The sequence below is a fragment of the Ctenopharyngodon idella genome, chromosome 9 (genome assembly GCF_019924925.1).
Source record: "Ctenopharyngodon idella isolate HZGC_01 chromosome 9, HZGC01, whole genome shotgun sequence".
In the NCBI taxonomy this organism is placed as follows: domain Eukaryota; kingdom Metazoa; phylum Chordata; class Actinopteri; order Cypriniformes; family Xenocyprididae; genus Ctenopharyngodon; species Ctenopharyngodon idella.
In genome coordinates, this window is record NC_067228.1 from 29,575,851 (window position 1) to 29,589,786 (window position 13,936).

At 36.9% G+C, this 13,936-nt stretch overlaps 1 protein-coding gene across 17 annotated transcripts in view; it reads left to right on the forward strand.

Moving 5' to 3' along the window:
• The window catches only part of LOC127518793 (plakophilin-4-like), a 263,494-nt gene that overhangs the window by 226,314 nt on the left and 23,244 nt on the right, over positions 1-13,936 (forward strand). For all 17 annotated transcript variants that reach the window (XM_051905907.1, XM_051905908.1, XM_051905905.1 and 14 more), the window contains 2 exons: positions 3,884-4,001; positions 4,100-4,279. In XM_051905907.1, the coding sequence (XP_051761867.1) occupies positions 3,884-4,001; positions 4,100-4,279 (298 nt within the window). The remainder of the gene's footprint in view (positions 1-3,883; positions 4,002-4,099; positions 4,280-13,936) is intronic.

A 13,936-nucleotide genomic window follows, 5' to 3' on the forward strand; every position in this document is an offset into this window, starting at 1 on the left:
CACTTAAATAGTCAAAAAATGTCCGTTTTGGCAAGTAAAGTACAGTTGGTTGTCTTAAGTGAACATAAACAGTTTGGAGAATATCAGATGTGTATCAGTGCATTGGATTTGTGTATTGTTAGAGAAATGCTTACTTATTTAAATTTAATTAGATTTTAGTCGACTAAAATCTTATATTTAGTCGACCAAAACTAGACTAAAACTAAAACAATTTCCGATGATTAAAATATGACTAAAACTAAATCAAAATTTGCTGTCAAAATTAACACTGGTGTGAGTTAACATTAACAAAGATTAACTAATGCATTAACTAATGTTAACTTATTGCGCTGTTAACATGAATAGATGCATCAATATATGCATGAGTTAACGTTAACAAAGATGAACTAATGCTGAACAGAGGTGTTGTTCATGATTAGTTCATGTTAACTAATGCATTAACTAATGTTAACTAATTGCGCTGTTAACATGAATAGATGCATCAATATATGCATGAGTTAACGTTAACAAAGATTAACTAATGCTAAACAGAGGTGTTGTTCATGGTTAGTTAATGTTAACTAATGCATTAACTAATATTAACTAATACAAGCTTATTGTAAAGTGTTACCCATATGGATAACATTGAATAAATATCTTTTCGTCAGGTTAGATACTGATTATTAATCAATCAAACCCCTTTATCTAAAAATCTCTACTTAAACCTTCAGACTCACACATCCACCATGTTTATAGTTTTTTTTATAACACTTTTTATTTGTGTTTGTAGTTCTAATCGAATCCTCATCCAATGGGTTGTGGGCAATATTAGCCGTTAGAGTGTGCACGGATCTGCACTTCGGATTCTAACCGGAAAAAGTAGAACATCTGGGTGTCTTTGGAATACCATTTCAACATACTACGATTTGGGACACACTAATTCTAAATACCCTTTAGGATGGATAGTATGTGAATTGGTATGCAGCATATAACTTTCTTTTGAAAGTTTGATAGCTTTTGGGTTAGGAGATAAATTTATTTCCTGCTATGTGCACAGGGGCGATGTTCTGTCAAGAATCTGGGTGTGTTATTTGATCACAATCTCTCTTTTAAAATCCACATTTATGGCATTTGTAAAACATCTATGCATTTTTCCATCTTAAACATATGCATTTTTCCATCTTAAAAATATCATTATATTACCACTTATGCTCTCAATGTCAAATGCAGAAAAGTTAATTCATGCATTTATGACTTTAAGGCTAGATTATTGTAATGCTTTACTGGGTGGTTGCCCAGCAGGCTTAAAAAACAAAAATGGTCCAAAATGCTGCAGCTAGAGTTCTTACTAGAGAACCAGGAAATATGACCATATTAGCCCGGTTCTGTCAACACTGCATTGGCTCCCTATTAAACATTGTATACATTTTAAAATCTTGCTGATTACTTATAAAGCCCTAAGTGGTTTTGCTTCTCAGTATTTTAGCAAGCTCCTGATGCTTTATAGTCCTCCATGTCCACTGCAGTCTCAAAATTCTGTCCAGCTGATAATACCTAGAATATCAAAATCGATTGTGGGCGGGTAGATGCTTTTCCTATTTGGTAACAGTCTTCCTAGCGTTGTTCGCAAAGCAGACATACTCTGTCAGTTTAAATCTAGATTAAAGGCCCGTCTCTTTAACCTAGCATACACATAATACACTCACATTTCTATAATTAAAATCCATTGTGGCAATATTACCTCAAAGGGGACATATTAATAATTCATAACTCATTATGATTATTAATTATGATTAATTGTTAATTTTTGAATCAGTTAATAAGATTAACTTGATGTAGCTACCTTAAAATTACAATCAATCAGTTTCATTCTGTGAACATTCAGTATTGATTATTAATTAATTCTAAGAGAAGGGTATTTTTCATGGCCATAGAAAAATAATATTTTCTTAGCATTTACCGCACTGTAGCAAAATCTAAATCATTTAAGAGGCAATTTATTGCGGACAGTGAGTCAGAATCAAATATGTATTGTGCACAAGTTTTATTAACTAAATCACGAACACATAACTAAACTAACAAACGCATACATACACACACGTCACACGTACATGGGTAAAATGATAAATAATGGAGTGAACTGGAAGTGGGAAACAGGAGGAGCTATGGAGAAAATCGCTGGTAGTGTTCAAATGTACGATACTTGCAAAATGCCTTTAGCAGTTGAGGAGCATTGGTCTGTAGGCTGAGGAGAAATCCTTGATGGTTCGGTCCGAAGTTGTAATCAATATCTTCTGCATTGGGTGAAGCAATATGAAACAACTTAAGCTGTTAATTTGAGACTTGTAGTGGGAAAGAGTTCTTTCTCTCCTCTAGGTGAGCACATGGCCAGGGTGCAGGCTTAGGCCTACAGGCAGCACCCCGCAGCTGCGGCGTCGTCAGAGTAGGCAAGAGAGAGAGGAGGAGCATTGTGCACTGTCTTTTAAGATCTGGGAGAAGTTATACCCCCTAAGGGTTGACCTGACCAATGAGATGAGTAGGATTTCTGAGTGGCAAAATTCCTCTATGGGGGCTTTTATGAGCATTTGTGTTTTCTAGCAGGGAATCTGCATATGAAACTGGTTGAGTTGTTTTGAAAAAACTATTAAAGATTCTTGTCATGCTAATATGTTGCATAGGTATCAACATCTCATATACACAAGCATTTGAATCTCCATGATACGAACCCATAGGCACCAAACTTGGTATAGGTTAGTTTATGTTAACCATTGGTTTTTATCACAAAATACCATACAAAAGATGGTGCACAAAAAGATGGCTGGGGTGTTCACTTATAGAACAGATAATCTATAAGTTAATGCAGGAAAGTCTGTTTATACAGGCTTTATGTCTTATCTTTGTAGCCTGACTCACAATGACTGAACTAACCAGAGGCCTGCATAGTTTCAGCTCGTAAAACCATGACAACTAGTTTTATTACCTTGGGGGGGTCGGGCAGACACCCTGGTTTGCACGGGGTTTTAAGAATATTTGTTAAATATAACAAATATTTGTGTCTGATTTATCTCAGTCATTACGCCATTAAAAGATTATAACATACTTGTTACATTTTAAGTGGAATGGCATCTACGCTAATATTAATTTGTCTGTCTCATTCTTATCCCGAGGTTACCGTAGTCAGCCGGATCCGGTCTGTATACAGACCAGATGGTAGACCTGCACCTAGAAATGAACACAATGCAGCCCTGGATGTCAACAGAGACCACAACAACCAGTCAAGTCCTCTGCACAGACCCAATCTTCAAGTAGAAGGAACTGGATGAAATATTCTGAATGATATCAATCCACTATCTGACTTGTGGCCAGACGAGAACTGGCAATTCGTGAAAACACTCATTGAAAATATATGTGAATTAAGATTTCACATATTGTTTAGTCTGATTTGTTTGGTTGGTATTGTACTTGTCTGCGTGTTTCTCTTCACAAGATACAAATAACTTTTGTGCAATGAATTCATCAAGTGTATCATTGCACTGAAAAAAATGTCTGTACTCTTGAAAAACTAACACCAAGTATAATTAAGTATTAAGGGGCATGTGTATGTGTCAGTGTAAGCACCTTGCTTATCCCAGTTATCATTTGCTTATAGAAAGCAGACGTGAATAAAGATGTATTTATATTTTGTTGTTAATGTATTTGTACTTGCAATGAAAGACACACATTTCTCATCACGTTGGGGTTATGGAGGTGGACGTCCACCAGCAGAAACATAAATCGGCGCCTATGATTTGATGTTAAAGAGTTTTTCATTGACTTGATAAATAAAAAAAACTATACTAATAATTTAAATCAGAGCTGTAATTCTGGTTGTGAATACGTGTGCATTGATTTTGTGTTTCCACAGGAACCTGAGTTCAGCTGGAGAAGAAGCCAGGAAATGTATGCGCTGCTGTGAGGGACTCGTGGACTCACTACTGTACGTCATCAAAGCCTGTGTCAGCACCTCTGATTTTGACAGCAAGGTACGCACCCCACCAAACACACATACACACTCAGTCACATAAAATCACACTTAGTCACTAAAGTCATCTTCAGTCAATGAAGACTGTCTCTCCCTCAGATTGTAGAGAACTGTATTTGTATTCTGAGGAATCTCTCCTATCGGCTGGAGCTGGAAATGTCACCCTCCTTGCTGACAGCCAATCAGGAGCTTGATGGGTCAGAGTCGCCAAGTAAAAAGGCATATTACAGCTGCTGGGGAAGGAAGAGCAGAAAAAAGAATAGTTTACTCGAAGAACAGGTGAGATTGACACTATTACACCTCCAAAGATGGTTTAACAGTACTTGAAATTAACTCCTTTAGCTGTCAAAAAAGTAATCCAATTTGATTTACAAATTACTACTCTAGTAGTATTCTGATAACTCATTACTTAATAGAAGTAAACACATTACTTTTAAGTAACATTAAGTGTGCATTTTTGTGATTTGAGGACACAAATTTGTATAATGACATGGGTATTACACTGGTATTATGACGTAAACATGAAATATGAGGACATTTCATGAGTCCTCATATTTAAAATAGCTTTAAAAACATACTAAACAATGTTTTATTAAAAATATAAAAATGCGGAATGGGGGATAGAATGCACAGTTTGTACAGTATAAAAACCATTACACCTGTGGAATGTTCTCACTTTGATAGCAAAACAAACCTGTGGCTATAGGAAAACAATGTACATGCATTTAAGTGGTTACTGCTGCCAGATGGTTGTGCCTTCCTTGATTGTGACCCACAATAGCCACATTTATGTGATCAGCCCCCATGACCAAATATATAGTTCAGGTTTGATCTAACTTATAAGGTGTCTAAATTAAACTGTTTTTGGATTTATATAATCATGATAATCATGTTATAGGCTCCTAAAACCTTCTCTTTAAGGCATGATGTCATTGTCATGGATCACAGTCTTTTTAACTTTTTAACACAGTAGGCTAAATTAATTTGTTGCTAACATTAAATAATGTGATAATGTGATCCTTGGTGCCATCTTTTTCAGTTTTGATGATTCTGGTAATGTATTGTCTTTATTAGCACTTGATGACTGTTTATGACTTCCCCATACCTTATACAGGATACAGTACTGTGCTTATGTTATGTTCATGTCTTGTTCTGGTCTGTTTTTAGTTTTCATTGTCATCATTGCCTGAGTTCTTGTTCACTATTAGTTGTCCTGGTTTCTAATTAGTTCTCACCTGTTCCCTGTTCCATTAATGATCTTCCTCTGTGTATTTAAGTCTTCTGTTCCTTCTGTTTGTTGTCTCATGTTAAAGTTATGGTAGCTGTGTTCTCTTCTGTGTTTATTAAAGTTATTCAGTCAATCAGACAGGGTATAAACACTCAGTAATGTCCACCTAGGCAAAACAAGACTTCGCGGTGCACTGAGGTGAGTGGCAGTCTTTTATAGTCCGGGTTATGGGTTACAGCTGGCGGTGTAATCAGTCCAAGGTACGGGCTTATGGGAAATGTAGTGCAAGTGTATGCGTGTGTGTTAGTATTCCGGTGATGGCTCCCTCTGATGGCCAGAGGAGGGAACCACGGAGTTCGTCTCTGTGACAATAGTAATAGTTGCTCAGTGTGTTAATAAATGCTTTACTAACACGTATTCCTGCTGTAATTCATGATTAATTCAGGTAGTTAAAAAACATTTAGTAGATGTCAGTTAACTATTGTTGTGAGCTCATCTAAAGTGAAGAGTATTTATGCCTCGTAAAGCTTTTATAAAGGAGATTTCAAGGATACAGAACATAGAAATGTTTATTTCAGGCAAAAAAATGAAACTTTACAATGGGTAACTTGATATAAAATTAAAAATAAACCTCTGCAATGTCACAAAAAAAACATAACTGTGCAGTAAACTGAAACTAAGCCTTTGATCTGATATAAAAAATAATCTGATATAAAAAATATATTTCTGTAAAGTGTAAACATTGCTGAACAAAAATTTACCAGTGCCAGCACTGGATTACAGGAGTGCCAAAATACAACAAATAATTTTTTTTTTTTATAAAAAATGATAATATAATAAAACATTTCACAGTGTCAAAACTACCTCATTACTAACTTTAAAACATTAGAGAACAGCAGTGCAGAAGATAACTGAGCCTTTAAATCTCCTTTGTAAAGCTTTACGAGGCATGAATAGTCCTCACTTTAGATGAGCTCACAAAAATAGTTAACTGACCACTTCTAAATGTTTTATAAATACCTGAATTAATCATGAATTACAATAGTAATATGTGTTAATAAAGCATTTATTAACACACTGAGTAACTATTACTATATGTCTAAATGATAAGATGTATAAATGTATGTTTAAATAGTTTATTAATCATTTACTTACACATTCTAAATGATCTTATGAACCACTGACAACTCCTAAATAACTGGTTTGTAAATAATGTAATACTTAATTTAGAAATAATAAATTGATCATTAATGAAGTATGAAAATACAATTATTAAACACATTATATAAATCAAGAACAAAGCATTTATAGCTGTATTTATAAACTGCTTACTAATGTCAATTAATGCTTTATAAATTATGAATTGACTATTTACTAATGCTTAACTAATGCTTCATAGTGTGCAGTTATTATAAAGTGTTACCCAAGAAAAGTAATAATAAATATATCCGCCAGATTTTCCAAAAGAAAGACCAAATATTGACTGAAGGAAGCATGGTTGTTGCCCCATAAGTATTGTATTTGCAACAAGACCAAATAAGTCTACTTTAAAATCATATACAAAATCTCCTCTGTAAATCCTCTTACTACCTGTACATTTTGTGGTTTTGTGGATGAAATGCATTTAGCCCTATTACATGTGTGTGTGTGTGTGTGTGTGTGTGTGTGTACTGTATGTATACATATATATATATCAGTCAAACCAAAATTTATTCAGACACCTTGAACATTTCATTCATTATTACAGTTTATGCTCTATCACACTCCAATCTAGAAGGGTACGTGCACAGTAATGCAACTTTGTTATGGAGGATGAAATCTGCAAAAACAATAAATGAATAAATGTGTAAATAAATAAATACATAAATAAATAAATCCACAAAATTATACATAAATAAATATATAAATAAATAAATAAATAAATGTGCAAATAAATACATACATAAATATATAAATCCACATATTCCTGCATAAATAAATATATAAATAATTAAATGTGCAAGGAGATAAATAATTAAAACGAATGTTGGGGAAATAAAAAAAAAAAAATGTTAAAGGAAATGCTAAGCTGAAAGTTGACTTTTTTACTTTAAACCATTTAATTATTTTTTAATATAGCTTCTTATTTTTCCTTGGTGCAACATGCTAATAAGAGGGTGTCAATCATACATCAGAAGGCGGTCTGTATGCCACCATAGTCTGGTCACTAGGAATGTACTGCAAGCTTTGGAACATGAAAAAACCCAGGTGACTTACAGTAATTTTTTTTTATAAAAATAATTGTGTACTGAATGATTGGATGTTTATATTTTTGAACTATGAGTGGAATTTGCAGATGGTTCCTTTAGCAGCCTAGGACAAATAGAAAATATCAAATCAAAAATAACTTTACTGCGCTCTTTTAGTGGACAAACAGATCTACAGCCACATCAAATGTAGCTGCTAATTGACCTAAAGCGTGTATAGATGAATCTACTCTGAATAGAATATAATCACCAGATAGCACTTCAACACTGTCAGCCAATTGTGCTTTTACAATGATCAGCCAATGGTGGCATAGAGATCGCCTTCTGATGTTTGATTGACACCCTCTTATTAGCATGTTGTGCCAAGGAAAAATAAATACGGAGCTACATTAAAAAAATCAATAAACAGTTTAAAGTAAAAAAGTCAACTTTAAGCTTAGCATTTCCTTTAACATTTTAATTTCCCCCAGCATTCGTTTTATTTAGTCTATTTATCTCCTTGCACATTTAATTATTTATATATTTATTTATGCAGGAATTATATAGTTATTAATTCATTATATATTTATGTATGTATTTGCACATTTATTTATTTATATATTTATGTATAATTTTGTGGATTTATGTATTTATTGATTTCCGTATTTATTTATTTATTTATTGTTTTTGCTGGTTTCGTCCATACTCTGTTTTCTAACCACCACAACAGGAAAAAGAGCAAAAGAAGACAATATATGCATCAACCCAAAACAAGAATTCAGATGGCACGCAAGAGCTTGCTTGTATCCTATACGCTGAATTTCTATTAATTTTTGTGGCGCGAAAAGGAAACCAGAAATACATAAAATATATGAGACAAAATCATTTGGCATTGTGCCGATTTGTGCTGTGAAAGTCTCACTACTATAGTCCAGTGATGAAATAGGTGTTGTCTGGAAATGGGAAGCCGCAGGTGCCGCTTCACTTGCTGTCTCCTCGTGAAAAGGTGACTTACTAAATCAAACAATTGATTCAAAGCTATATTATCTTTACACAAAACCAAACACTGTCATCAGATAACACAACCATACAACGCATAAACACTACGCAGCAGATTTTTTTTTTTTTTTTTTTTTTTCTCAGTAATTTGATTATAGTAAGCAATGTATCAATCATTCATTCTGCCTCAGCATCATGCCTCTGGTTGTTGCCACCACACTGCCCAAGCACCTCTACAATTGCACGTTGACCAATTATGTTGCAACCTCTTTTTCTCCTCTTCATGAGATTGAACCAATCCAAGAAAATGCATTCATGGCCACGGGTCTTGTGTATGTCCTGTCCTTGACTTGGATATCAGCAACCCTACAACAGTCATCCTTACTGGGATGGAGGTGACCTTACCCACTGACCATTGGGATCGGGGAAGTTGAAGATCAAGAATCAGAAGAACAGTATTAGGTTGCAGGTTAGGATTGACGGTGCACCGTTTCTGTATGGACTGAAGAGAAGGGAGGTAATTTCTGAGGAAACGGGTCCAAAAATGATCAGAAAGGATTTGACTATGGCGCCATTGACGACGACTATGCAGCTCAGTGTCTTGATATGTTACCAGAGGAAGAAAAGCATTGTACCGCCCCATCAACAGCAAGTTCACAGGTCACAGGGTCAGGATCAGCAATGTCAGATGATGCATAGTCTAAGTGCTTCCACAGAATAGTCTTTCTGATAGAGAGGGTGAGCTCTGTCTGGAGGAGACTGAATAGCTGAGCTCCAATGAGAGCAGCACACAATTTACAGAATTGATAGCTGTTTTTTGGCAGCAACACGGGACCACTAGGATTAGCACCCACTCCTCACAATCTCACTCAGCATCTCCTCGCCCTGATAGCCTTAACCTTCAGCCAGTAGTATCATCACAAGCCCGTTAGACTACAGATGATCATAGGCCCCCTCCTTTTCCACCTCAGCTGCAGCTTCCTTCTCCCTCTCCTGTAAGCTGTGCCCCTCTTACCCAACCTATGGCACAATCCATGCAGCTCACGCATCCTCCTGGCCATGGCCAGTTTCCTGCCACATCTCAAGTACCAGCCTTGTATAACCCCATGTTATAGCCTATACACTGCCAGGTCAACCCTTGCCTGGTGTTATGTCTTATCCTGCTCAGTCGGCATACAATGTGCAGCCCCAACACCTGACATCTGATACCCCTCTAAGCCAGCTAGTTCCTACAATGAGGGCAGCTACAATGAGGGCAGGGAGTAACTAGACATATCCACTGATCATCAATGAGCTCCGGCTCAAAGGACCATGAAAAGGAGTAAGGGGGAATGCTTGGGTAGCTAGCTTGAAGCCAGTGGGTCTGTCTGTAAGAATAGGTCCAGTGTAGCCAACTCGGTTATAGAGGTCTTTTATTACACACCAGCTGGTATTGTGTATATGTATGTGTGGTTTCTACAAGGGAACAAAAATACAGAGTTTTAGTTTCCCAATAAACAATGTCAAATCAGGTTAAAGGCAACTACAAAATAATGTTACATTGAATTCACAGGCAATAAAGTAATCTAAACAATACATAAGGCTATCTACTCATAATATAAGCTCACCAAATGCACATTTAAATAACTAAAGCACATGCCTGAACAGGATAATATATATAATATAATATATATATAATATGGCAAGCATGAAAATAAACACATTTAGGCCAAACTTAAGTCAAACAAAATAATCTTTAAATATCAAATAAAAATACTTACATGGTCAGTTACACAGAGGAGAAAACAAAATGAAATGAGTAAAACTTAGTCCTCTGCGCAGTACAGCCACATGCAACAACAAAGGAAAAGCTGTGGGCACAGGTGCAGCTAATAAAGCCTGTGAGAGAGTCCTGATTGGGTGGGTGGAGCTTGGGGCTAACAGGGAAATGAACAGGCTAAGAGGGGTGTGGCACTTGCTTTGAGGGTGCAGCTTAGGGACACAAAACTTCCCAACACCAGGGATAAATGTAGATATTGCCTCATTGACAGGTGATAAGTGACAAGGGATGGACACTATTTTAAATTTGTGAATTTTTCTGAATTTACAAATTGATAACATTTAGGATAATGTAAGTACACAATTGAACGAAATATATAACACTGTGCAAGTGGTTTTTGTATGTTTTACAAATTGTGCCTTTTAAAGCTGCTAAAGTGTTTTTCTCTTTGTATTTCGTTGTGTGTTAACATTCATGACACAGAAAGCAGCAAGCCTGCTGTCACTTTAAGATTGAATGCGCGGATCCCCTATAATGATACACATCAGCCATGTTCACTGTGTTTACAAGGACATTTTGACATAATTCTGCATGTACGTGTCCGTCCAAGCACAAATAGATGGGGAAGTAAATGCAATTCGGTGTTCATGTGTGTCGTGCGGCTCCGTGTGCACACACAGAAAACAGCGTGCACAACTGATAGGACCTAAACACGTGCAACTTTGGTTTAAATTCTGCAATTCCTGTGATGTGACTATTGTGGATGCGCACATCGCGATATCTATGCTAACACGATACATCGTGCAGCCCTACTGCACATCGAACATCAGAGTTACTCTGCGCTCAGTACTCTGTGCCTGCCTGGTCATAAGCATTTCGCTTGTGCTTATCATGCCCCCATCTCCTATGCAGGGCACTTTCGAGTAAGCTTTATCTTTTCACTAAGGTGAACAACGATGCTTGTGTTGTTATCCTTTTGCAAAGCTATCTACTGGTGGTGGTGTCATCGTTTATCTACTATATCTTCGGCTTCGGTCTTCACAAATTCATCCCTTTACATCATTGGCTTATCGTGACCTTTCATCAATTATTTATAATGGCCATATCGTGGCCCTCCGCATGTAACGGCCTATTGTGGCTTTTGCGTAACATGGCATATCATTGCCTTAGCTTTAAATGGCCTGTCATGACTCTTTGCATTACATGGCATATCGTTGCCATCGGGAATATATCGTTGCCAATGGGCATATCGTTGCCATTGTGCATATCGTTGCCATCACATTAAATGGCCTATCGTTGCTCTTCGCATTATATGGCCTATCATGGCCACCAGGTAAGTCTGACTACTACTGTTTTATGTAACTCTGCCTATCATGGGCCTCCACAAATTTCTCCTATATTGGCTTTTCATGTTACATGATCTCTGTGGTCTTTCTGAGTTAAAGGATTAGTTCACTTTCAAATGAAAATTACCCCAAGCTTTACTCACCCTCAAGCCATCCTAGGTGTATATGACTTTCTTCTTTCTGACGAACACAATCGTAGAAATATTAATAAATATCCTGACGCATTCGAGCTTTATAATGGCAGTCTGCATTACCAAACGAGTGTGAGCTGAAGAAAGTGTCTCTGTCCACATCCATCCATCCATCATAAACATATTCAACACGGCTCTGGAGGGTTAATAAAGGTCTTCTGAAGCGAAGTGAGGTGTTTGTGTAAAAAAAGAAAATATCCATATTTAACAAGTTATGAAGTAAAATATCTAGCTTCCACCAGACCACCTTCCATATTCTTCAAAAAGCTTATGCTGGGTACACACTAAAAGATTTTTGAAACCTTATAAGATTTTCAAAGTTTGAGAGACCACAAACAAGAGGACAAAAAATCCTAGATTTAACCGTTTTGCTCCTATAGTGTGTGGTGTGCCGTGATGTGACAAAGACAGCACACCACACACAAACAGATTTTGAACCAGAGTCCCGACTGTGAACACGGGAAATCTCGCAAAATCTGTCGAGACTTCAGAATAAACATGACGGACAATAGGCAGGAAGAAATTGCATTGATAGTGTTTGGAATGATTTTGGTATGTTTTACAGGACACATTGTATAAACACTCGTGCTGTGCTGTTGCTACAAATCGACAAGCTGATCCTCCATCTCTGCTGTCCAAATCCATTTAACTTTGTGCTGTGCCATGACTGCGTTTGTTATGCTTCTGTCAGCTTGCTTTCTGATTGGATATTGTTTCGTTTCACGTCATAATCACCAGAGCGTGCATGCGTTTGTCCTCGGGGTTCCCCCCACACATCAGGATTTCTGATCGTAAATATTCAACATGTTGAATATTTACGATTCACCATTGGGGCGGCTCCGACATTCTTCCAAGCAGATTCAGTTACTCTTAACACATCTCACACCACAGGAAAATCTGATAAGATAATCTGTAGAACCATCAAGATAATCGCAACATTAACTAGGATTATCGGAAGGGGAGAAATCGGCCCAAAATCAGCCCGATTATCTTGTGGTGTGTACCCAGCATTACGATGTACGTCCTACGCCTTCCCTATTCAACTTACGGAATTGACGCAACGCCAATTCCGTTTTTTTCCGTCATTTGAATATGGAAGGCGATCAGGCGGAAGGTAGGTATTTTACTTCATAACTTGTTAAATATGGGGGTTTTTTTTACACAAACGCATCCTTTATTAACCCTCCAGAGCCATGTGGAATATGTTTATGATGGATGGATATGGATGGAGATACTTTCTTCAGCTCATACTCTTTTGGTAACGCATACTGCCATTATAAAGCTTGGATGCATCAGGATATTTATTAATATTTCTACGATTGTGTTCGTCAGAAAGAAGAAAGTCATATACACCTAGGATGGCTTGAGGGTGAGTAAAGCTTTGGGTAATTTTCATTTAAAAGTGAACTAATCCTTTAATTGGTTTAACGTGGCCTGTCACACTATAGCTTTAACAGCCAATGCTTATAAATATTTATTTATGCCTTCATTCGTCATAATTTAATACTAACCTTTTGGTTGTTAAATTTCAGGTAATCCAATTAAGAAAACCTCAACTGGTGGGTATCAATTCAGATTTCTCTTTGGGGGTAGGCTTCGCCCCTGCCTTCATCTTCAGGCAGGATCAGCCAAATCTGCATCCCCAGGATTCGGACAGAGGACGGGGCTTACGCCAAAGAACTTTTTCTTACAACTAAACATGAAACATTGTACCTCACTACCATCTGTTTATACTTTATGGAATAAATAACATGTAAACATTCACCTGCCCTCTGAGTCTTAAAGGGGACCTATTATGCAAAATTCACTTTTGCATGGTGTTTGGACATAAATGTGTGTTGGCAGTGTGTGTACACAACCACCCTATAATGATAAAAATCCAACCACTCCTTTTTTTTAATCCCAATAAATCATAAGCAGTTTCTCAGAACAAGCCATTTCCAGATCCCTGGCAATGTGACGTCACTTTAGCCACAGGCCCCGCCCACGAACATTGACAGACACTGCCATTTTAACATAGAACCGCCCTGATCGAGTTCATAGCCAGTTGTACAGTCCGCCATTTCTGCACTGATGAGAATGTCTCCCAAGCGTTTTAGGTGTTCTGTAGATGGATGGATTAATCCACATAGCTCTCTCCATTTACTCCCTAAATCTAAGCCACTGAAGACGAGGTGGATTAAATTTG